The sequence below is a fragment of the Haliotis cracherodii genome, unplaced genomic scaffold, assembly GCF_022045235.1.
Source record: "Haliotis cracherodii isolate W230 unplaced genomic scaffold, xgHalCrac1.p SCAF_3, whole genome shotgun sequence".
In the NCBI taxonomy this organism is placed as follows: domain Eukaryota; kingdom Metazoa; phylum Mollusca; class Gastropoda; order Lepetellida; family Haliotidae; genus Haliotis; species Haliotis cracherodii.
In genome coordinates, this window is record NW_027266286.1 from 30,297,613 (window position 1) to 30,325,403 (window position 27,791).

General features: G+C 39.4%; 1 protein-coding gene across 14 annotated transcripts in view; it reads right to left on the reverse strand.

The window, feature by feature from the left end:
• LOC139473962 (protein phosphatase 1 regulatory subunit 12A-like) overlaps positions 1-27,791 on the reverse strand; it is a 125,879-nt gene that overhangs the window by 83,557 nt on the left and 14,531 nt on the right. For all 14 annotated transcript variants that reach the window (XM_071256827.1, XM_071256826.1, XM_071256823.1 and 11 more), the window contains exons 2-4: positions 1,046-1,176; positions 501-619; positions 45-204 (exon numbers count right to left, since the gene is read on the reverse strand). In XM_071256827.1, coding sequence (XP_071112928.1) covers positions 45-204; positions 501-619; positions 1,046-1,176 — 410 coding nt within the window. The remainder of the gene's footprint in view (positions 1-44; positions 205-500; positions 620-1,045; positions 1,177-27,791) is intronic.

Sequence of the window (27,791 nt, forward strand, 5' to 3'; positions counted from 1 at the left end):
TCTTCTGCCCTGGGCCACTCATGGGGTGCACCCCTTCTACCTACTTGACAACTGTAATATATCCTTTAGCAGCGGCCACATGTAGAGCTGTGGCACCAGTCTTTGCATGCTTCTTCTCTTTGATGATGCGACTGTTGAGCCACTGGTTGGCATCGGCTAACATCCGGTTTTCTTCCTCCTTCCTTGCCTCGTCTGCATCAATACCTGGAACACAGAAACACAGTTACTTCCAGGCCTCATTTCTGTCTCAGTTGCATTGAAGAATAACTTTTCAAGGCTGAAACTTTATTATAATTTTCATCAGTTTGCAAAAACTGATCTGCTGCAGTGAGTGCGTTTGAACAGTATTCTAGTTATATCACGGCATGTCAGCTAAATGTGGGAGGAAAGCCTGAATGGGACATTATATTTACAACCTAGTTACAACTAAATGCCTTGTTATTATTGGACTTCAATGTTGCCAGGTGGCTGGTTATGCAGTGTTTGTTCTACTATGTTACCTTGCTTGTCTAGCTCCGCCTGTAGTAGATTCTCCATCTCCTCATCTTCACATATGTCTATAGGAAGGTCTCCGTCATTGTTGACGGCTGCAATGTTAGCCCCCATTTTGATCAGGTACCTGAAAACAAAGTACACTTACCATCAAACTACCAGCATGGAGACCTGGGCCCAGGTTCACAAAGTCATTGTAGTGCATACGACTATCATATCTCCGAAACTTTAACATAGACTTACGACAGGTGCAGCGCTATGACTATCGTAACTCCTATATCTTAACATAGACTTACGACAGGTGTAGCGCTACGACTATCGTAACTCCTATATCTTAACATAGACTTACAGCAGGTGTAGCACTACGACTATCATAACTCCTATATCTTAACTTAGACTTTCGCCAGGTGTAGGGCTACGACTTCGAGTTACCATACAGAAAGTTTGATGGCACACCTGTGACTGAAAGCACAGCCACGTCCCCAGTTAGCTATTTAGTCGTTTCTTATGACAAGCTTGAGGCAGCTCATCAAACATATCACATCCCCAGTACCTTGCAATTTCTGTGAAGCCACACGACGCTGTTGCATGTAGCGGTGTCCAACCTTCATTGTCGCAGACATCCACATCCGCCACCTTCTCCACCAGGAACTCCACCATTTCCAGGTTGTCATCGATACAAGCCTACAATATAAATATTATACTGAATAAATGTCTTCGATACACGCCTTCACCACAAATGTTATACTGAATAAATGTCATTGATAACACAAACATCGATACTGGAGTATTTGTCATCAATACACGCCTACACCACAAACATTGATACTAAGTATGTGTCATCGATACACACCTACACCACAAACATCGATACTAAATATGTGTCATCGATACACACCTACACCACAAACATCGATACTAAATATGTGTCATCGATACACACCTACACCACAAACATCGATACTAAATATGTGTCATCGATACACACCTACACCACAAACATCGATACTAAATATGTGTCATCGATACACACCTACACCACAAACATCGATACTAAATATGTGTCATCGATACACACCTACACCACAAACATCGATACTAAGTATGTGTCATCGATACATGCCTACACCACGAACATCGATACTAAGTATGTGTCATCGATACATGCCTACACCACAAACATCGATACTAAATATGTGTCATCGATACATGCCTACACCACAAACATCGATACTAAGTATGTGTCATCGATACATGCCTACACCACAAACATTGATACTAAATATGTGTCATCGATACATGCCTACAACACTGAATTTACTGAATATGTGCTTCATTCTGATTGGCTATTTCACAACTAGTTTTCCACTGTTTGGACTGTTTGTAAGACAGTGTAGCAAGTGGACGTCACATTAATGCACTGTCACAAATAACTGACAATGATCATGAAGTCATCCATTCTTCATAGCATAATGTTGATTTTATACAATGTTGTGCAAACGGCAGACTGAGCTATCAGAGACTGAGTTATCAGAGAAACAATTTTCTACACAACACAATGATTGTTATTGAACAAATATTCCTTTAAATAACAAAAAGCCCTGCATAATTTTATCAATATGAAAAAAAAAGCATTCTTAAACCAGCTCGTTTTCTGGTAATTCTTGGTAGGTGAGGAATTAATAGTTTATCTATTAAAGACAAGTTACTGCTCAAACTTCATGCACACCAGTGAATCTTGGTGTATACATTATTACATAGTGAAGATCCCAGGGTCTCAAATTATTTTTCCGCTGTTTGAACTTTCCAATCCATGTTGACAGCATACCTGGGTACTGCTAAAACTGGGATTGATGATGTCCACAGATTGCTACCCCTCACATAAGTAGCCTCAGCTCTTCTGTTCCTGTCATACTGGTACCCAAGCATTTCTAAATATATGCCACACATGGCATCACTCACTCACTCGACAACAGTTGAAAAATATATCAATATATATAAAAACATCTTATTTTTGGTATACTCTGTACTCTGACGTGTTGAATCTATGTTCGCATTCATGTTGTGAGTTTGAAAGTATTCATCCATGCTTACAAAGCTGTCAAACTTTGTGTCAATTGATTAATAATATGCAGGAAAAATAATAATTTTGACAATATATTTCTCACAGAGCAGTATCAAATTACAATTCATTGAATATAATTTCCTATAAATTCAATTACAACTTGGTGATGGCATCTGATCATCCATGACATTTTGCACTTTAGTAAAAAATATTCTGATGCCCTATTTAATGAAGCAATTTTAGCACACTGAAAGCAGTAAGTAATAAGTAATAAAAAATTGAATGTACAAGTTATCACTACTGAGATATACCTGCAATATCCAAGAAAATGCAAGGAAAGTCCATTCAGGAAATGTATAAAACACAAATGATCAATTAGAAACGGTACTCAGTCGCATATATTCTATTCAAATACAATATTCCATTTGCAGTTCTACATTGCTATAACTTATAGGTAAAAGATTTACACCTAACTGAATTGAATAACCACTGTACTTATGAAACAATTTCTAATTTCTGAATTCTTTTGAAAAGGAAGTGACAGTAGTTGTACTCTGAGGTTAGTGGAGCACCATGGCATCAGTGACTAATGATGGAATCAATCCTGGGTTCTGGTGGAGGCAGGCAAGCACATATACCAGAGGGCTACCTCAACAGCACAAAGTCAGTGTGTCTGTCGGCATGATACTGTCAGCCAAAAGACTCACAAACAACTGGTAACATGTCATCAACCACCTTAGGATATCAAGTCATCTGCAAAGAGATCAAATGCTGTAACTACACAATCTCCCTTAAATAAGAACTTTTACTCCTATTCAATACCTCTTTCCATCAAGATGTAACAAACCCTCATGTGAGGTGAACACTGTGGGGGGTTTAAGTCCAAACCAGATAATCCAGTGATTGATATTGTGAGCAACGATGCTGGGGTACGATAACATGCAATCAACCAAGTCACAGAGTCCACCCGATCCATCGAGTCCCTCTTACGACCAGCAAGGGTTACTCAGGCTATTTCTAAGCCTGGATGCCCACATGATGGTTCGACAGAGAAGCTGGCTTATGTAAAGACATCTTCTGTACCCAAACATAAATACATCATCCATCATCCATCATCCATCATCCTAGCCATGGTCACACAAGACCATATCATACACAATACAAGCCACTTCAAAAGACCACTCCTGTATATACAGATCCATATCCTGCCTGTTCCAGAGATGGAAATAATAGTCACATCAATCAGAACTTAAATTTTATGAAAATATTTACATTTTCCTACAAGTTGCATAAATCAGACTTCATAGACTGAAATATGATAAGAAAACCTATCATCTATTACAACAGTGTATACAGTGTTTAATCAGAATGTAATTACTCAGTATTGACAGCACTGCACCTGCACTGTGGTGGAGAGAGTGTGTGCCATGCACTCTAACAGCCATGTCATCATGGCAGTGTACCCTAAATCAATATCTGGCATTACATCATTACAGAGATGGTAGACTTGCTGTCAGTCAAGGACTTGCCGTATTTTCAAAATACACCCAATATCAAAATGGAGCATTACACCATGCATATAGTTTCAATACAGTTAATTTTATCGCTAATATTGTGATGAAACATCAAGGTTACATGTAGGTACAGAGAAGGGGGTAATACCGTATATTGAGCAGAAACATAAAGAATCATGAAAACAAAACAAACTAAGAAGGATAAAAATCCCAAATCATCAAAAGGCACCAGTTCTCCAATGGACTGATCTATATAGAAAGTTTCAATAAGAAATATTTAACAGTTTTGGAACGGACATGGTGATTGCAATTTCCACCAGTTTATCAAACCAGGGGAAAATAAAGTGTCATTTTCTCTGCCTGGTGTTTAGCTCAGAGAGTCAAGAGACTTTAATTACCTGCTTTACATGATCAATATGTTCAACTGTATTGAGATGTACACTGCATGTGCTTTATATTCTATTATCATTCATCATGAATGACAAATACCATACATATGAGAGATGATTTCACCTGTATGAAATCATACCAACTGACATCCCAATGCTAACACTAAAATCATCCCATCCACAAACCACACAGCATATATTTCAATACTGCACATTCTTTCACAGCCAGCAAACACAAAGCAATATGACTGATACCAGGTGGCATAATAGCCTAAAATTAAGTCATACCATTCACTGAGTTCGTGTAGGTTAAACATCTCAACTTATTGTATCACAATGATAAGCAACTATTGTGTTGAAGTGTACACAATCTCCTAAATCATAACTCCCTATGTTCGGAGAGCCCTGAACTCAATGAGTCAGACAGCCAACCAACACAGACATTTACACGCTGGTTAGTACCCAGTAGCATAACCATCCAAATTACTTAATGTCAGAAAGCAATTTCAAGTTTTGTGCATGCATAAAGGTGATATCGTTCCTTGTATTTATCTAATGCCAAATTTCATTTTGTTCCGCCACACTGTGAAGTGTAAAACCATGAGAGTTATCTGCACTGACTGACCCGGAGACAGGAGCTGATTGATAGGGCTCGTCCTGTATGTGGGAGGGAGGAAACAGGGAAGACAATATACTACTATCTGACAGTTGTATGCAGTGTTTGGAATAAAATAAATTGCGAGGTTACCATCAGGACCCACAGACTTTAGAAGATTCAGACCCTGACTGAACTCTTCAGGCCATCATTTAAAAAAAAACTGCAGGTTATTGTGACAAATAAATTGACACATAAATTTATTGCAGGCCATAAGGACCCATTTAAATTCTAAACTACAGGCCCGACACGAGATCTACCTGCCACAGGCCTTCAACCAACCAACCAACCAACCAAAATGACAATCAGTACAATACACTTATGTAGCACATGCACATTTATATCATATCACAACAAATTTGAAGATATAATGTAAATATTTTTCTGTCGTGAATAATAGATTGATTAATACTTGAACTTATGATGGCAGTTGGACATATTCATGATTTTATCAACCATTTGATGTGACATTCTCCAGTATCATTACAAAATCATCTTCCCGAGGCAAGGGAGTTAACTGACTGACTGACTGACAGTTTCAACCCTTGCCGAACTATGCTGGACATATGGAGTTATACTTTGGCTGGACTAATGAGCCTATGCATAGTCAATCAAAATCACGTCACAAAATCAAAATCTGGTTTGTAAACTGAGTGTAGTTTTCGGTCGATAGGATTTGCAAAGCATGTGTACCGTTGACTTAGCGTCAACAGATATTTTCCAAATCTTTTCATGCTATTAATCAAGGTGCTCACGTGATTTGATGCACTTTGCAAAGTAAGGCCCATTTTATTATAATATAGATCTTAAATAGCAATGAGATCGTCTTCACTGAGCATTGCCATTTGTTTGAAGCAAATGCAAAGTGATATGAGAGGTGGAATCTGATTGGTCAGTAGGAGAGACATAGTAGGGACATAGAGCTATAATGGCCACTTGTAGCACTACAATCGGGCCCAGAAATTACAGCCCTGTTCGGCAAGGGTGGAAACTGGACCTTCACAGTCAGTTAACTCCCTTGCATGAAAAAGAAAAACAAACTTTAGGGCAGAGGGTCATCATTCCTAAAAAATAAAATTGATGTGAAACCCTGTGATATATTTAATGAATGTCTGAGGTCCTTTTTTAATACAAGTTTTAGAAAGAATAGTGAGTGATTGAGTGATATTCCAGCAATATCACGGCGGGGAACACCAGAAATGGGCTTCACACATTGTACCCATGTCGGGAATTGAACCCGGGTCTTCGTCATAACGAGCAAATGCTTTAACCACAAGGCTATCCGACCGCCCCTTTAGAAAGAATAGATATTGTTATCAAAATAAATATGTTAACAAGCTATTTTTCTACAAAAACACAAAAAACTCACTGAAGAAACTGCTACTAAATACATATGATTGTAATACATGTACTTAGGAACAATTTAGGAGGGATACAAAACTAACATGGCCAGAACCATGTCACAACATGTTGCTGTGTTTTGTGTCGTGTCCTCAGCAAGCTAGAGGGGTCTACTTGCACAACAAAGACTCCATTCCTTTATTACGATACTGCAGTCACACTGGAATTTCGTTCTTACTCATCACTATAACTGATGGGGGAATGGGTGAAGCCTGACTCTCCTCTGTGTTGGTTGGGAGGTGGGCGTTGACTGTGCTAATGGGTCTAGTTTATGGACTGTGTGGTATCTTTACACTTGGCCGTCTCTGACGCAACAGTCGCAATGTAGGGGTGTGAACAAGCAGAATCAACACTATTCTAGTTCACTGATACAGCAGGGATAGAGATTAACCTTGAGAGTCTTCAACATGGAATAGTGCTATCACAGAGGGCACAGCCTAAAACACTTGAATTTCCTCTACCACAAGAATAGCTACTTTAACACTCGCCAAATCTGCTTGGTTTGCACATATTTCTTTCTCTGCATAGAAATGAAATGGAGGAATATTGAGTCCAAAAGAAATCTTCTATGAAGATATTTGGAGATATCAATAACAATCAATTATTAGACAAAGATTTCCATTGATTACAGTCGGTCAACTCAAATACTCAAAAACTCATGTTCCTAATGACCTTAACTACAACAATTCTTCAATCCTTTTTAGACAGCAATGTTCAAAATTAAGGTAGAATCTTGGGACCTTTGGGTTTTTTTTGTGGTATTTGAATCTAGGAACCTCTGAATATTTTAACATTAGGGTTATGACCAAGACCCCTTGACTTAGCACTAGACAGCAACATGATGTATACAACTGCAGACAAAAGGGTTTTTTTTTTGTTCCAAAGGAGCCACCTGTTTTGGGTTTTTCTAATTCAAGGAGCCACCTGGTTCCTAATGTGTTTCTGGTAGTGGCAGCAGTATTCTAGGAGCCAACAAAGTTTCACAAGGAGTAATATGTAAAATGCAACATAACCCAAGCTTCAGATTAGGTTCATGTCAAACGTATACCAGTGAAGCAACTAGATGCTACCTTGTAACCTTGGATGACAGCAAGTATGATTTGACAAGTACATGTAGTACTCTCACGGCAACAAGTACTTGTTTGTATGAGGACCCTTAAAATTTGTCTGCTTCACACAGGCTAGGGGGCCCCATTCCTGATTTGAACACTTTTCTGATATTTTCCTCAAAAATAATGAGGTAACCTGCAGTTTCTCGGAAATAAACATAACTCAAAAGGAGGCGAACATGATAAACTGTTTACACGGGCTCACCTAAGTTCTGATCACATCAATGCTGGTTAAGATAAACATCTTGGGTAATATCAGTATGTAAACACTCCAGGTATATATATATACCATCAAACTTAACTACCGTATATCCTGTATATAATACGACCCAGTTTATAATATGACCCAGCCTATAACTTGTAGGAACCATCAAAATCAACATTAAATTATATACCCGTCTATACTACGATCCAAACTAAAGCTAGAGTTTGATGACTTCACGTCATTGCTGGCTTGCTTTCAAAACTGGTTGACATCGCAAGTGTAACCTGAAAGAGCTAACAAGAAACAAAAAATGAGAGAACCCTCCTTTAACATGTTTATACCCCATCATTCTGGGTACCAAACACTTGCATTATGATTATAGATCGTGATATACAGTACTGGTCATCACTTAACAGCTTCAACCAAAAGCTCAATCCTGATGATACACATCTCTTGTAAAGTTATTAATTAATGTGATGCACCATTGGCATAATCATGTTAAATATATGACCCGGATGTTCAGACGGTTTGGAAATAATTGCTGGTTTATGCGATCTAGTTGATTTATGGTTTCCTACATCATGTACATGTTGTAAATGTTGGGATATTGACTTGGTGACTGATCCAGCTTTTAGGTACCTCTAAAGATCAGGAGCTATTCAAGGCTCTGTTTCACAAGGCTGTCGTAAATTTATGTTAAAGAATCAGCATTACAATGATAATAGCGCTGCGATCATTTATGTGAAACTGGCCCAGGGACATACATAAAGTGAGGGAATGTGTAGAAGTGTAATGAGGGAGGAGAGTCCAAAAGTGCCCCTTGTCTTAAGACAAACCCACCAGTATGGGCAAGATGTTGACAGGCCAAGTATCATAATCAACGTGAGTCTTAGATTTTAATCCATGCAGCAGATCCTGACATGTCAAAGGGACACAACTCTCCTGCAGAAAGCTCTCTAAATCCAAACAAAGCTTTTGAGACTCCAGCACAAACATTTTGTTTCCTCAAGAATCAAGAGTCTGCATAGTATTGCCTAAAATTCATGTCAACAAAACTGAATTTAATGCCGGTGTCCTAATTTTCAAACACCTTCATAGTTAAATCCTGTTAGCGGATATTTCCTCCTAAACTTTAACATACAGTGGAAATTCAATGGCATTATTTGACAATGTAAATACAGTGTGTTCATGAAATATGAAAGGTTAATTAACTCCTAAGCATGTTTCAATAAGGAAAACAAGGTAGAACGTTATTCTCAAATGTCCAATGAGATCATGCCATCAAGGCAACCTCCACAGATGGGCTGCACATACTGCCCCATTGAAGGGAATCAAACCAAGGATTCTTTTTGAAGAACAAATGTTTTGATAAGCAAGTGGCTGCCCCTCTGTCCTGATGTTTCCCAAGCCACAAACAGTGACAACACAATAAGTCAGTGCTGGTTAGTTGTGCAATCCTGCACTTAGATATAGTCCAGCTGCGGGACAGCAGTCTGTAAATAATAGAATCTGGACCAGACATCCAGTGATTGATATTGTCAACAATGATCCACAATGTCAGGGTATGATCACCCAGGTGACACATACAGTAACTGCCTGATCCTCACTGCCAGCAGACAGGGCATGATGACTCATAACCCACAGGTCATACACAATAACCACCTGATCCTCACTGTCAGCAGACAGGGCATGATGACTCATAACCCACAGGTCATACACAGTAACCACCTGATCCTCACTGCCAGCAGACAGGGCATGATGACACACAACCCAAAGGTCATACACAGTAACCACCTGATCCTCACTGCCAGCAGACAGGGTATGATAACACATAACCCACTGGTAACCGCCTGATCCTCACTGCCAGCAGAAAGGGCATGATGACACACAACCCAAAGGTCATACACAGTAACCACCTGATCCTCACTGCCAGCAGACAGGGCATGATAACACATAACCCACTGGTAACCGCCTGATCCTCACTGCCAGCAGACAGGGCATGATGACACACAACACACAGGTCATACACAGTAACCACCTGATCCTCACTGCCAGCAGACAGGGCATGATGACACACAACCCACAGGTCATACACAGTAACCAACTGATCCTCACTGCCAGCAGACAGGGCATGATGACACACAACCCAAAGGTCATACACAGTAACCACCTGATCCTCTCTGCCAGCAGAAAGGGCATGATAACACATAACCCACTGGTAACCGCCTGATCCTCACTGCCAGCAGACAGGGCATGATGACACACAACACACAGGTCATACACAGTAACCACCTGATCCTCTCTGCCAGCAGAAAGGGCATGATAACACACAACCCACTGGTAACCGCCTGATCCTCACTGCCAGCAGACAGGGCATGATGACACACAACCCACAGGTCATACACAGTAACCAACTGATCCTCACTGCCAGCAGACAGGGCATGATAACACACAACCCACAGGTCATACACAGTAACCAACTGATCCTCACTGCCAGCAGACAGGGCATGATGACACACAACCCACAGGTCATACACAGTAACCAACTGATCCTCACTGCCAGCAGACAGGGCATGATGACACACAACCCACAGGTCAAACACAGTAACCAACTGATCCTCACTGCCAGCAGACAGGGCATGATGACACACAACCCACAGGTCATACACAGTAACCAACTGATCCTCACTGCCAGCAGACAGGGCATGATGACACACAACCCACAGGTCATACACAGTAACCAACTGATCCTCACTGCCAGCATACAGGGCATGATGACACACAACCCACAGGTCATACACAGCAACCACCAGATCCTCACTGCCAGCAGACAGGGCATGATGACACACAACCCACGGGTCATACACAGTAACCAACTGATCCTCACTGCCAGCAGACAGGGCATGATGACACACAACCCACAGGTCATACACAGTAACCACCTGATCCTCACTGCCAGCAGACAGGGCATGAAGACACACAACCCACAGGTCATACACAGCAACCACCTGATCCTCACTGCCAGCAGACAGGGCATGATGACACACAACCCACAGGTCATACACAGTAACCAACTGATCCTCATTAGTCACTTCACCAAGCATGGAGCACTGCAGACAAACTCTGCCCCAGAATCTCTACAGGCATTCAATCTTGTTTTGATTCCATCTACATCAAACTTAATAACCTTTATTTTATATTTTCCATATATGTTTGTAATTCTTCTGAAATAAAACTTCTGAAGCATAAATATAGAGTATCCTTCTCAACTACTATTAACAGGATCAATTGCTATGTACTAACAACTATCAATAACTCGAAGTAACTCAACAAGTTCCCTTTCTCCTAATTCCACACAACCTATAGGCTTACATAGGAAACATATCTTAATTCCTTTTCCAACAACATAATCACATATATGTGTTAGGTGGTGAAAGTTGTGTGGTGAAAAGAGGCACTTAATGAACTGAAGCATGATGAACATCAATAATAATGGGGTCAAATGCCCTGGGTGCAGGCTGCCCTAGAATATCAGCTGGGCATAACAGACCACCATCCTGATGATTTGTCTACAACAATAGCAGGAGAGCACTTGTTAGCAGGGGTCTGACTAGGGAGAAATGCATGCAGAACATCTGTTTCCACAATGTGCAACAACATCATTATCAATTAACATTAGTCTTATAGTGTGATCCATTACACAACACAGCAATCTGTGACTTCAGCCACTAATTTAAAGCTTGGATCTATCAAATGTCACTGGGTCAGGTGTGCTCACATAATAATAATCATTGAACTATGATTATGATAAGACTAAAATCCACTTTGGGCTTTTCAGCTAAGATTAGCATTTACATCTTAAATATTAGTCATTACTGATTACGATGAGTGAGTGAGTTGGGTTTTTTTCAGTGATATTCAGCTTGTCAGCTTGATGTGGGTGGAAAGGCTGAAGTGATGCAGAATTTAGATGTTAACCACTTTGGTGAAATGTGGATAACGATTTTTATTTCTCTGTACAAGCATCGATCACAGTCACAGACTAAATTAAAAATATCAATTCTTACCTGAAATGTTTGCTTTAATAACTGTTACACAAACATTAATTAGTAGTGAAAGATATATATTTTCATCAATTGTACCATACTTGACACTGTCAACTGTACATGTGTCAGTGTGCCAGGCATTTGGCCATCCTGTCCATGAAAAAGATGGTTTACCTACCACATGCAAGAGCACATTGCAAGTATCGTGATACTTATCGGATCGGGAGCAAGGTATCGTGATACTAATCAGATCGCACAGTTGGTGTATAGGCCCTGAAGCTTATTTCTGGTACACGAAGGCACACTACTATGCACTGCAAATTGTTGTGGCTAAGTTACTCCTAGAAGACAACGGGCCGGGTCACTTATGGCCCCCTGATTTAGGTGAGGTTCCTATCCTCATCAGTTGAGGCGTGTCGGGGGGTGTGTCTAGGTTGATAGTCATGACTATAACCATGATAACTATGAAACATGTTTTTTAACAAAGTAGTCAGTACCATATCTTTCTTAATTGTATCCACAAGGCTAACCAGTTATATACATGTTTACTGACTATTCACATCACTTTCAGTCTGTATGGAGACAGTTGATCAGAAGCTTGTGAGAGCAGAGAAAGGACTACATCCATCTCTGATCGCAGGCAAGTCTGTGGGAACAGCGTGGGATAACACACAAGTGAGACAGTGCTCAGCTCTAATCATATGTGTAAACTGCCTATCATTAAATTGTCATAGACTCCACAACCATACACATACACAGCCATGTTCAGAAGGCAGCACAGTGTGAAAGTGAAATCAATGAAATCAGTGTCTATCATCAAGCTACAAGAAATCATTTCTAGGATTCAAAATGTCAAACCTATATTTCTTTTTCGGGTTCAGAACTTGGTGGAGAATAAGGGCTTATGAAAGACTTGCCAAAATACATTTCTTCCTCATGATCAATAGACTTGACAGTCTTTAGGGGAGGGTCATTTTATAACAAAATATAAAGTGCTTTTGCATTTTGTCTTTTCGGGGAAGGTCATGATAAAAAATTGAACACCTAAAAGGAAATATATGACAAGCATATGGGAAGGGTCATTATTTTCAGTACATTTGTGCAATAAACACCTGACCCACCCAACCTTGTAAAAAAATGAATGGTTCTTAAATGCAGTTTTAAGGCCAAATACCAAACAACATCAACACAAAATGTCAACAAAGAATGGACGTAATACTTAATGATTTCAGTCAACTCATTAATAAAAGATCTCTTTCAACATGGTGCTAGCTACACAGTAACAGAATTGATTTTCTACCAAAGCCTCAAGGCATGTTCCGCATGTGGGGAAGACAGGCAAACACGGACCCTGCTTCCAACGTTCATCAAGCCAGTCGAGCAGTACAAACACCAGTTCCAACTTTACCTCATGAGGCCAGGGTGTACAAGCACTATGGCTACCTGGCGAAACCAATTATATCTACCTAACCATGGACGAGAACACTTCCAATAGAATGTCTGAAATTGAAACGAAGCATTAACTTCCAACTTCATGGCAAGTAAAGGCTAGGCTCTTGAAAGAGTGTTGAGGATGCTTGTGGTTGAAGTCCTGGTGGTTGAAGTCCTGAGATCAGAGGATTTGGATTGAGTCACAAACATGTCTCAGTACTCAATATGTAGCACCTTTTCAACTCCGTACAACAAACAAGGTGACCCCTTCTGACAAGAATAGGTTACTGGGGACCAATTCTATCACAGAATCCGAATGTGGCCAATGTTTGAAGTGAAAGTGAGTGAGTGAGTGAGTGAGTGAGTGAGTGAGTGAGTGAGTGAGTGAGTGAGTGAGTGAGTGAGTGAGTGAGTGAGTGAGTTGATTGATGAAAGACCCAAGTGATGCCAGTTTAGAAGTTGACCACTTTGGTGAAACCAAATAGCAGGGGAATGGTGCTGACAACATGGAAACATAATCAGGAAGAACTGGGATTCAAATCATTTATTGAATTGCAGATTTTATAACGATGGTTAACAGTTTCGGCAATAAGAAATCCACAACAGAATGATTTTTATAATTAATAAATAAATAATTGACATAGCTATTTATCTGATTTATTTTCATTTTTATTTCACCCAACCTCGTGAAACATGAAATTGAAAAAGTGTGGTATTAATGTTAACGACAAAAAAGTGACACAAATATGGATAAAAAAATTCGCTCTCGTTTCCCTGCGCCTTTTCTGATAAACGGCGCCCAAATACGTGGAACCATCATTCTCGTATCGATACTAGCACCATGGCAAGACTTACGAAGAATCAGAAACACAGGGCTTTAGGATGACTGCATGCTGTTGGTGACCTGGTATAGTTGCTGCAATCTGTAGATGGTTCTCACATGGACATTAAAAGCATTGGCAACCATTCACGCAGCCTAGCTCAGTATATATGAATATTTAATAATCTGTGCAGTAAAATCACATCCCAATGGTGTCACACTCTCTTCCTGACACAACAAAGTCAGAAAAAAGCAAAATATGTGTTCTAAAAAAGCCACTTCTCCACTCCATACAGCAGTACTGAACATTATTGTCCTTGAGAAATACCAGTTTGTGCCATAAAACTGACATTAAGGACCCATTCAAGTTAATTATGTGTAGAGTAAACTGTATCTTTTCACCTCCCTCTGCAGAAAGCATTACACTATTTCTTATTCCACCAACCATACTGTTGGACACTTTCCATGTTCAACAAGACCCCGGAAATGCCTACATATCAACCACAACTCTTGCCTACTTTGATGATAAAATCAGAAATATTTCAAATACAGGATAGCTCCCCAAATGAAGGTAACTAGAGCTGCAGCAACAGACACCTGACACATGTTATGATCTATGTATGAACATTATCCCTGATTTCCTCCCACAAAAACTGATGACTGTGCAATACAAGAGCAGTCCGGGAATACACAACATGTGGAAGAAGCAGATGCCATAAAAGTGAAAAGTGAAAATGTGTTATCTGTGATGATATAGTCTTCAACGGTGAGTGAGTGAGTGAGTGAGTGAGTCTGAATGGGGCTATGACCAGTATTCATGTTATGTCAGCACATGTGGGAAGAAAGCCTGATGTGATGTTTTTGCCAATGATAAATGACATATATGAATTATGAAAGCATAATCTTTTATCAGTATATTTCACTAATTTCATCGGCTCATGTCAAATTGTTAACTTGTATCCAGATTTGAAAAGATGCTGTTTTTCACAGCAAATAGAAGAACACAATACATTTTCAAATTTGTATCTAAAACATGACCTGTTTGAAATAGTTTGTAATTTTCAAAATGGTGTCAGGCCATGTGACATGTGAGGATATTACTCCCCATCCACAAATCCAAGGGATACAATCACAATGCAGCAATAAAATACAAAGTCAGTCAGGTCGGTTTTACTGGCAAGACTGACCACTAACACATGGCACAGCAGAGTAATGTGAGGGGAGATAGAAATATTCCAGCAACGAGGTATACTCAAGAATGTAGCCCTCAAGACTTTTCTACCATCCGATGCAACACACATTATGTCATCATATGGGATCCATTGCATGGGAGCCGCGTTATCTGTTATCTGTTGTCCGTGTGAAGGAGCGACTGTAATGCTGGTAGAAAACCTCCTCTATTATAAGCTTGGTGCAAAAATATGTCTGTTTGTTTTTTGTTCACTGTAAAACGCTACTGTGGTTTTAGCTATGTGAAATTAATATATCTCCAAGTTGTGTTGTAGTTGGGTACTACCATAACTGTAGTGGTAATAGTTAGGCCATCATGGTAGTGTTTACTGTTTCAAAAACTAAAGACATAACTTGCCATACAGGAACTTCCGAAGAAACATTACTCACATGTCTTGCACAATCCATGGAAACAAATAATTGCTCTTGATGAAGATGCACTTTAGGCCATTGCAGAACAATTCGAACAAAATGTATTTATAAAATATTAATGGGGCTTAGCGTGATCAAATATATTGCACTTAGTTCAGCGCCAGGCTAGGTAACAATAAGTTCCATCTCTTAACATCTTTTCGTATGATGTGGATTGAACCACCTACATTTGGCTTTTCGGAAAGATGCTCTATCCGCCATGATCCACTGGACCATAGACATGATCGTCAGAAATACTAACCAGCTGTCCCTAAGCATGTTTCCTTGTCCATGAGAAAAAGGAACTTTTAAAAGAAACCAGATGATGTTTGTTGTCAGCAATACCATAATATGACTACAAATACAGATTAATATCAGATGTAACCTTCTCAAAATATTAGAACAGTTAGTATCAATTGATTATTTAGAACCTCCAAGTTCATTTCTGTAATGAAGACAGTAACCTTCTGCTGCCATGTTGGTGTTTGTGTCTTCTTGCATCATTCAAACCTTATGCTTATATTCCAGTCAAATCCTTTTACACAACCATTGCACAGAACCAGGTTGCCCTGAACCTGAAAAGGTTGAGATAATACAAGGGTGGATTTGCTTACAAGCTGCTTCTTCAGCCCATGCCAAACACTGGTGTATTTCTGGTGTGGAGAAGCGGTCTGCTGGCGCCCCCCAAGGTTATACCATCTATTGTTACTTAGTGCCGTATTGACCTTCAAACTGACTGGGATTCCAGCCAGGATCACAATTTTTGGAAGATACAGCTGTACATTACACAACACTTGATTCGGAATATCTGACCTGTAGGCAGTTGTCTTTAGGCAAGTTAACATTTTCAATAAACATGAAATATCCACACATTGGTATTTAGACAGGATACATTGTAAATCGATGACTTTCCTCTGTGCAGTTTTAGTTTGGATTTGGACAAGTGTGCTATTCATGTGGCATGAAGTACATAAAGTCTATGTTCTTAATATTTCAGCTGCATAATTTGTGGAAAACATTACTGATTTGTGATTAGTAAGGCAACTGATGCCTCCACTCCAAACCCAGTTTTAACATGGACGGTAAGATTTCAATAAATATGCTGAAATATATTGTGCTGCGAAATTCTGGACAAATGGCTGTCAATTCTCGATAAGTAAATTTTGAGAGTTCACAATCTATTCATGTGGCATGTAGTACATAAAGTGTATATTCTTAAGATTGCAGCTGCATAATTTTAGGTATGAGTCTGAAGTCCCAAGTCTTGTGAAACATCTTTCAGTCTTGTAAGCTCATCTCATAATTTAAACATCAAAAGCTTTAAAAAATGTTGCCAGTAGACACTTCTGGCATAGTCAACTCAAAAGTGTTTGGCACAGACTAACAAGTGAACATATTTTTCCCCACAAGCCTCATTTATTTAGAATGAATTTCTTAAGTGATCTCATTATCATGTTAATGGATTAGTTTTCACTGATGTTTTCTATCACAGACCCAATCAAAGACAGGAGATATCATGATCCAAACAGTGTGGTCCACAGGTAACTGTCAGTAGTAGTGATGGGTATTGGCCTGACCTTCATACTGCCATCTATTGTAATAATGATTCCTGTATTGTGATACGTACCACAATATACTGTATGTGTTCTGTTTTCTGTAATTTGTTATGAACCTGACCAAAAATGGACCCATACATCGAGTTTCCCTGCATATCTATTACAACTTCAAAAATTCAGTTCGACTTGCCACTTATGTAACTTTGCCAACAATGATGAAAATATGCAAGATTTTGAAAAATGCAAAATTCTGATATTTGCCAAACATATTGTGATACATATTCATTTACTTCAATCTTGGTATACCGGCATACCAGTAATACCGCACATCTCTAATCAGTAACTAGTAATAAATCATAATTTCTGACCTTATATTGATTAAAAACCAAACCAGTTTACTACAGATGTATACAGTTACTTAATAAGCTCAATCATGATATGAATAAAATGTTTTATCATCAACACAACAATAATAAAGTGCTTTCATCCCAAATATGAGCTCAATCATAACCATTGAATGTGTTGGAGGGGTCCCTAATAACCCCAACTGTGAGAATGCATCACAGCATTGGGTGTTCCACTATTTCAGCAATGTTGATAGGCTCACAGAGCAGCAGTTCTGTGATCTGTCAGTACAATGGGAGGTTCACACCACTGCACTGCTCATCTCGCCAGCAGGTCGGCACATTTCATGCCACTAGGATGCACATTCTTTTGCAGTGCTGATCAGACTATCCAGGTAACGCAAGAATCTACATTGCTCACTCATCCTTCACTGATGGCGGACTGAAATAGTTGACTTGCAGTTAACTGTAAAGTCCAGTGATGAGTAAGAGAGTTTGGCTTAACGCTACTTTGAACAATATTTCAGTTATACCTCGGCTGTCAGCTCGGTGTACAGCTCAAGGTAACGCTGACCATAGGCGTTAACCACATTGGTGAAACTACACACAGTATGGCGCCAACAAACCCAAATCATAACCAGGGCAAATCTGGGATTCAAAGCCATAGTGAGCAGATCCTGGCGCTGCTAAGGAATAAGCTGCACTTGGACCAATTGTAATTTCTTTACAAACCTGAGCCAGTTCCAAAGGTGTTATGACAAGCGTATGTCTACATTTTAGGTATAGTTGTAGCAATAGTTATAAAGATAAAATTGATTTGGGGGTCAACCAGAAGCATTCCCGTATGTTTCTTCAGCTCAACAGTCTATGATGCAGCCGTTTTTCACTTCATGGGTCCTTAAGGTCCTACAATACTATTTTAATCTATGTATCCCTCAAATTTTTATTTCAAACAATAGGAAGTGATAGCAATGAAAGGTAGTAGGTCCTTCGGGGTTTGCTGAAGTATTTTGACCTAAGGACCCCTTACATATTCAGTTTTTAAACATTAGGGTTAGCACAAGACTCTGAACACTGTAATGGTTATTGATATTCAGTCGTAATTTGGAGCAGTTTGCAATCAGCGTTGACAGCCCTTCCTACTTTTTACATTGCAATGATGAGTTTTGCAATTCCTTTCATATCTTGAAGTCAAAGACGTCTCTTTGAAATGTCATATTTTGATCATTTTGATAACAAATGCTAACATTTGACAGACTAAATGTGATTCTCTCTTTCCTTTAAAAGAAAAAAAAAACCATCCTCATACAACCCTGAGCTAACAATCAGCCTGTCATTGTATCACACAGTTGTATGTATGAATCAAGAATATGTACAGCCTTTACAATTTCATCCAAGAACATGTACTTCATAAGCTGTGCTTTCACATACAAAAGCTTAGGTAATTGTCAAATGCAAATACTGTGCAGAAAAATCTGTTTCATTATTATCCCTTCTCAAATGAATGAAAACGGATCCATAAACCCTCCATACATGTTCAACCAAATACAATCTGTTTCTTATTTTCAAGTCAATTTTCCACCTGACCTGTCTCAAGGTCACCTAGGTTATTAGTCCATCAGTGATTGTTCGCTGGTACTCTTCCCTCAACACGCCTGTTGAATACAGCAGGAAGTCTGCTGAACGCAGGAAGCCTGTCTGCCAGTCACCTATGCTGCAATCACCTCATAAATGGGGATTTCAAGTTATCTTTCCACAGACTGTTATTGTTACTCATGTCCACTGCTTGCCCCGACCTGCCTCCTGCACAGATCGGTGTATATCAGCTAAATACCAACACTGTGAACAGGCTAATGCCTTTCAGAAACTCCAGATAAAACAGCAGAGTGTAAGTACAGGGCACTCCCTCCCTCCCTCTCTGCCCCAACCAACTGACGATTCAGTGTTCACAGATAGTAAGAGAAAACATCTGGAGTTGATGGATAGATAACATTGTTTCCACTAACTCTGCTACACCAGTAGTGCATTCTGTTTGAAACGTCTTACACAACCAGCCCCTATGGCTGTAGGAGGTTTGGCTGTCTCTATCAACACTTGGAGGGCAACTTTCACACACACTACTCAACACACCACCATTTCTTGAACCATTTCTTGACTTTTTCTCCAGAATTAACTCATTACATGGACAAATTTCATATCAAAACAGTTACTGGGCTGAAACACAAATATCTTCATTTTGCCACAACATGGGTAAACTGTATTCATTAAACAAAATACAGTGACAGAATGATAATTCAGAAATTTCCAATCATGCCAATGGCACCAATATTTTTGCCCATTTTAATGTGCCTGACAATTAACATTACAAGTTTCACAAATTCAACCCACAACACAGCTTGTTTGCTGAGTAGGCACTTTGAATTGTATCAGATAATGATAGAATATTTGGAAGTTCTCTACATTCGCACAATATTTCCGAAATAGAAAGGTTGAGAATGCCAAGAATGGATTTAACACATTGTGATTGGGTGAGCATGATTTACAATGTTTTCAACACTATTCCAGCAATCTCACGGTGGGACACCAGAACCAGAACCATGCTTCACACACTGTAGATGTACCGATGTGGGAAATCAAACCAGACTGTCAACCATGAGGCTACCTTTACCACTGCCCTTAACAGTTTTTACACGCTGTTCTAAACTGGGAAGTCCAACCCAAGTGTCTCGTGTGACAAGATTTGTTTGTTTGTTTGTTGTTAAACACAGCAATTAGCAATTGTCCACCTATATGACGCTGGTCTGTAAATAATCAAGTCTGGACCAGACAATCCAGAGACTGATACGATGAGCATCGATCTACATAATTTGGATACAATGACATGCATCGCACAAGTCAACAAGCCTGACCACCCAATCCCGTTAGTTGCCTCTTATGACAAGCATAGTCACCTTTTACGGCAAGCATGGTTGCTGAAGACCTATTCTACCCCAGATCTTCATGGATCTGTGTTAAAAGAGAGTGAGTGAGTGAGTTCAGTTTAACGCCGCTTTTAACAGTATTCCAGTTATATCGCGGCGTGTCAGCTTAATGTGGGAGGAAAGCCCCAAGTGATGCAGGTCTTAGACGTTTATCACGAGCACGGGTATGGTGCTGACAAACCAAGAAACATAATTGGGTCGAACCGGGATTCGAACCCACAATCATAGGTTTCTGGCGTGCCCAAGGGATGTAACTCTGCACAGCGACTCAAGGCACCTTAGACGACTGGGCCATCCGTGCCCCTGTGTGATAACAGAACACTCTACACCACCACTCCTTTAGCCTATTATACTAACACCTAATCATTCTATAATTTCAGCCAGAATGTGATATCAAATCAAAACTCGAGTCCTAGCAGTTCAACACAAACTATCACCAATGTATAACACATAACTCAATGACATCCATTCACAGTATGTGCGGAATTTCATCATATAATTCCTTTAGTTTACCCATAAAAGAAATCAAACTGCTAAAAATAACCTTTATACCATCATTACCATATTCTTTTCACACCATTTTTGCAAAGGTGACGCTACCTTATTCAACTTTCTTCCTTTTACAGAGACAATACTGGTTAAAGTCCTGAATACATAACTTAGCTTCAGTACTTCACAACAACACCTGGTCCACATTTAGAACTTCTCATCACTACTTGCATAAACAGTACAAACAGGTGACATTTGGGCTTGAAACATGAACATGACACTGCAGTGGTGGGGCGATACACCGGTGAATCGCGGTTATTTACTTCTCGATAAAAGTATCGATCAGTCGCATGCTAAGTAAAAAGTATTGATACTTACCCTAAATGTTTGCTTTAAAAACCGTTCCATCAAACACTAATCAGGTGTGAAAATTAGCAGTGAAAACATGCATATTTTCAGCCATTGTGCCATACATGACACTGCCAACTGTAAATTGTCAGTGTGCCAAGCAATTGCTCATCCAGTTTATGAAAAAATATGGCTTATACACCACAGGCAAGAGCACATGCAAGTATTGTGATACGTATTGGAATTGTGGGCCAGGTATCGTTATACGTATCGGATCGCACAGTTGGTGTATCGTCCCAGCCCTATTAACATTGTGAATGAGGAGCCAGCTTAGTGACCAAGGGGGTTGCAATTGGATAAAGTAGCCTCATGTCTTTCATTTGTCTTTTTTCATCTACATAAAAACAATTAAAAGAAGAATTACGCTTAGTCTTGAGCACCAATATACTGTTAATCTCAAGACCAGGTTGTTATAATGACAGGTTAGCATATTTACTGGTTTATAACTTGTAAGATATATGATATACAAGCAACATTGAGAAACCAAAACTTGGCCCATAGGCTGTGATTTTAGTGTAAAAAAAATACTGAGTGTTATTAAAAGAGATTACTTGACCAATCTAAATAATACTAGACCCAGTCTCCAGGCTAATGTATTTAGAAACAGGCTGTTATATTTAAGAAAGTTAGTAATATGATTGCAAGAGGTAGGAAGTGAAGGGCCAGGATAGTGTTCAGGCTAGCCAGATATCTATCACCTACAGTCCCCAACAGTCATGCAGGGGAATGGTGGGACAGAAGGCATCATCACAGTCAGGAAACACCCACTCTTGTCGCTGGCCTATTGACTTCAACTATTTCCGGTGACACAGCAATAAAATACTTAATAATACTTTGATTTTTTTCTCAGATTTCTGGTGTGATTCTAACCAAACCTGGTAAAATTCATAATATAGGGAAGCCATACTTATATTTCTTAGGTCAAACCTGTCTCAGTGTCTACCAAGGTTTAGAGTCAGCAATGATGTTGTTGGCTGAGTGTTCAGCAATCCACAGTGCAGGATGATTGGTCCAACTCATTAGCTAGGCCAGATGATGAGGTGTTTTGCCACTCCACCTCAGGTGAGTGAGTTTGGTTTTTCGCCGCTTTAAGCAATATTCCAGCAATATCAAGGCGGGGACACAAGAAATCGGCTCCACACTGAACCTTAGGACCATTCCCTTTCATGACAAGCATTGGGCATTTATGCCTTCATTACACAATGTACAATAAATTTATGAACAACAACAAAAATCCCCAAACTGCTATTTCTTAACAAGTTCTTGACAAACATATTCCAAATCAATTCTTTTCTCACGTATGATACAGGATTAATCATCTACAGGATAAATCCAAACAATGTTGATGGAAGGTCCATATTTGTCACATGACTCTTCACCATTTTCCTGACTGACTTAAAGTTACATTAAACAAACATGATTCTATTTATGATGAACAGAGGTTATCAGCCAAGTGTGTTTCCGTATCCTAAACCTGTTACGCAAGTCTTCATGATATGGAAACACATAAGGGTATTATTATCATCTTGCATTCTTAAAATAACTGAAGTTTCAGCATGTTCGACCTGTATTCACTTACTGAATGAACTCTCGAGACTGGCATGAGTACAATGATTGTCCTTTGTGACATTTGGAGATAGGACATGTAGGCAACAAGTAGACATCCCCATGGACACCTATCATGCCTATTGTGCCTTACTGATCTGTTTCTTTATGCATATGATAATGAATATGGACTACAATTCCTTCTCGGAAATCAAAACAAGGAAATTGGACAAAGGAGTTTAACTTAAGCTTCAGGTATATCAATGATCGGATATCATTCAGTAATTGTCAAAAAGCCAATTTCCTTCCATTCATTTACCAACATGAGTTACATACAGTAGAAACCAGTGGGACCGCCTCATCTGTTTCATATTAAGATCAATGCATAAAGATTCAGAATGACGAAAACATCTCCACAAGATTGAATGACAAGAGGGATGACCTCAGCTTGCTATTACCATTAGTAAATTTTCCCAATTGTGTGGATTGATGCTCATGATATAAATCACTGGATTGTCTGGTCCAGACTCAATTATTTACAGACCGTCGTCATATAGCTGGAATATTGCTGAGTACTGCGTTAAACAACAAACCAACCAACCAAACCTTTATGTCGAGCAATATTGCAGCAACTCCAGCCTTTGGTGTCCACATTTCACAATGTTTGAGGTAAAGATGATCATGCTCTTTGAGCCTGTTTCAACAAAGATTTCAAAGAGCACAATATAACTCTTGCACTAAAGTTGTTTGATCAGAGTCACAACATTCAAGGCCTTAGGAAAGTTTTCAACATGTTCAAATAGTTTACTAATAGACATGTGGGGGGCATTTCAAAATTTGATGCATCAGAAACAAAAATGATGTCTGATGCAGTTCCCTATTTGACCTGTACCAATGTTCCCGTGTTTTTTCAGGTGAATAATTGACTTGCCTTTGCATGTCTTTGTGACAGGAGCCACAAGGGGGGCAGGATGCACTTACCCATTCGAACACCTGGTATCACTACTATATGATAGTGATTCTTAAACACATGCTCACGATATAGTCGGAATCATACGACCGACCCTGCTTTTAGCAGATATTACTTATGACTATGGAAAATGTCTTGTATCTTTTATTCAGTAAACCTCTCCATTTATCATCATGACTTTATACACATGAAATAGTGGCAAATGCTTTGCAGCCATGCTGTAGACAGTAACACCAACATATCGGCATGATCAGGAACAATGTATATCAACTAATTGGGAATGGTAAACAGTTAATAGAACAAGTAGGCTATAGCATCAATGTATGGACTTTATTAACAGTAGTTCCTGCTAGGCATTGCTAGGTGACCCCATTGCATATTTGTCTGAGGGTGATACCAAGTTTATCGGTTTGGTTTATTTCATTGACAACATTATCCCTCTATTTAAAATAACCTTAGGAAGTGTTACAATTAACCTCCAAAATTTACCTTGATTAATGAAAAAATATGAAATTCAAGAAATCACAAGTGCACCTTACACTTAACATGCTTAAGACAAACAAGCACAGGGAAATTCAAATTTCCCTCTGACCAGTTACAAAGCAAAACACCATAATATTAAAGATGGTTAATAATTGAGGTTTATCAGAGTTACTCCACCCAGCAATAGGATTATTTCCATTAATGCAGACAGACATGGCGGAGATGCTACATCTAACCCTGAAAGGAAATCCACCAGCCTGGTGTTGTTGCCTCCAGTCTCAGGCAGGAACAGATGTGTTTGCTTACTAACAGCAATAATACTTATTGCAGAATCAGCACTTTTTTAATGACTCACTAACAATGGACCAAATAAAATTTGATGTTTAAGAAAAAGTCAAGGAGACCAAATATTATGTCTAAATGAAACAAATCAGTGTTCATATGAGCACTCGTGCGGATCAAATATATCCCAAACTTCCCTTATGCTGTGAGTCGCACAGTGTGTCTATAGATCAAGCACTTGTACTTAGCCAGAGCCTGCGAACATCAGATGCTTATTGGAAGGAATCAAGTACAGAGTAACTGGGGTATGTCTTGTTTAATCTCCAACTGGTCAGACACTTAAGCTTACTCTAGTTTTTCTTGTGCCCCAATAGCATATGTTTGTTCATAGACTGGGGCCAGTCTCAACAACAAGACACCTATGGCTCAAAAGCACGGGACAGAATTGCAGGAGCGGGACAAAATTGCTCTTTAGAACAATACTTCAGTCAGACTTACTAGCACTTCATAAAGTTGTAACATAGGGCCTAGACTGGCCATGTCTCAAGAATTAGTTATCGGATACTTCATGTCAGGATTGTTCCTGGTATCTCTGTAGCTGTATGTCAGCAAGTAGACTGGTTCAAGTCTCTAAAGATATGTCTTCTCCAGCACAGGCACTTCAGCTCTCCAGATATGCTCTTCAAAACTCCTTGGCTGTAAGCCAGCACATAGACTTGGGAAAGTCTCCAGAAATGCTAAACCTCTGAAAACCCTTTCATATCTTGCCTTTCAGACAGAACAAGCACAAGTTGTTATTATGCCACTCTTAGCTCTAATACCCCCAACATGTTCAATACTCAGTCTAAAAGCTTTTGCTGTAATAAAGAGCCCATTGTTTAATAACGTATCAGTGTGTGAGTGAATGTTGTTATATACCTGTCAGCAATACTTAGCTACATCACAGCTATTAATAGTCCAGTCTAGGGCAGGCAAACCACTAGTTGATTCACTGAGCAAGGATTCACACCACTGTGCAGATCGACACAGTCAGGTCACACATTGTGCCCATCCAATCCACAACCGTTGGCTCATACTGTAAGCACTAGGTGCTGGGACCCAGTCCTAAACAAGCAGTTCACAGTGTATACATCCTATGTACAGACTCCTAATTAGTCCAATAATACCACACAATGCCTCTGTGACAACTAGTCATCTATCATATCCTGCATCAACTCAAATTACAAATCATGCATCCACATTCCTATTAAGATGGGAGCAGTAAACCTCCCCAGTGCTACACAAGGCGTATTTTAGCCATCTTCACTCATCATGCTCATTGTTACTGGATGTCAGTGGACATTTTCCTGAATTGTGAGAACTTTCAGATACTTGAAATACTTAAGAGACACTTTCCCAAGCCATTTCCGCCATATCATATATAATATCTCCACCTTTTATGAGTAAACAGTATAACTCAATAACAAAATAATAAACATTTTCCATTGTACAGCATAATTTCAACAATTATCGTTTTCCATAAAACTACTGATTAAACTTTGAAATCAGGAAATTGTGCAGCTGATCCGGTCATAAATTGTCCACATTTTCTGGGAAATAGAAACCTCATCAGCATGTCATGTAAGCATCCATAGCTACAGTCAGTTACCACACACACGTTACACAGTGCACAAATGTAGTGAATTAATATTAGAGAAAACATTTCAGGTCAAAACATTTCACATTTCTGAATACAGCACCATTACCCCCATGTGGATTCAGGTAGTAAGAAGCAATGTAATGGATCGGGTGGTCAAGCTCTGTGACTGGTTGATAGTGGTTGGAATCCATTGATGTTTAAACTTATAAAAGACCTACTGTTTTCATCTGGCTGAGCTGAATCTTGAAGTGAAAATCATTTATGTTAGACCTCAAAATCTTACCAACAAACATGTGACATACAAACAATATGATATGTTTGCACAATCTAGACTAAATCAACAAACCAAGACGGGCTTATCAGAATGTATGACTGCCGTCTCTGTTAACCAACGCAATGGAGCCTCGGCAAGTCTATCATTGTTCACCTGATATAGAGGGAATCATTGAAAGGTCAGGGGGAACCTATCTCCCATATACAACATAGGCAACCAGCTGCCTCAGCTAGGCTGTACCATTAAGTCTTAGGGGGAACAGGTGATAAGTTCAACAGCATCTAAATCTCAAACATTCCAGCAAACACCTGGTCTACCCAGAAAACATGCCCAACTCACATGAAATGTCATGAAAGGGTATTTATCCCCCAAATCCTTTCCATGAATAGCACACTTATTCCATAAACTTACCCCAAATCTCAGCACCCTTCGAAACTTAAAATACAGCCCAATACACCCACGAATATGGATTATAACAAGGCAGTGATTAACGTTGCAGAGGCTTGATAAAGAGAAATGGCAGAGCGTAGTTGGCCGATATTTATTATGCTGCCATCATCGTGCAGATAAAGCTAGAGTTAGTAAGACATGAGCTCATGGGATCTTTAGATGATCTTGTTACACTGACTTGAATCACCTTGATAGATTCAGAATAACAAGCCGTCATCTTCAGCCATTTACACACTATTATATTCTCTACACATCCTAAAATAATACATGCATCACACAATAACAAGCTTACGCAAGATGGATTTATACCTTTCATCTTATGTAGTCATCTTGTTATTTCTGTTGGCAGTGCCCTAGGTTTTTTGACAATCATCAAAGGAGCTGTATGAGATTGATTATCTATGGGATCTTGTAACTTAAGCAAACTTGATCATCAAAACCATGCACAAGCTCTTTAAATATTTCAGAAATCTGATATTGCAGAAGTGAGGGAGATATTGTTATATTTAGCACAGAGTGGTAAAACGTATTCCATGAGAAAACAATTTGCCAAACTGCGTCATTGTCAGAGTACCCTGAAGACCACATCCCACTATCCTGAT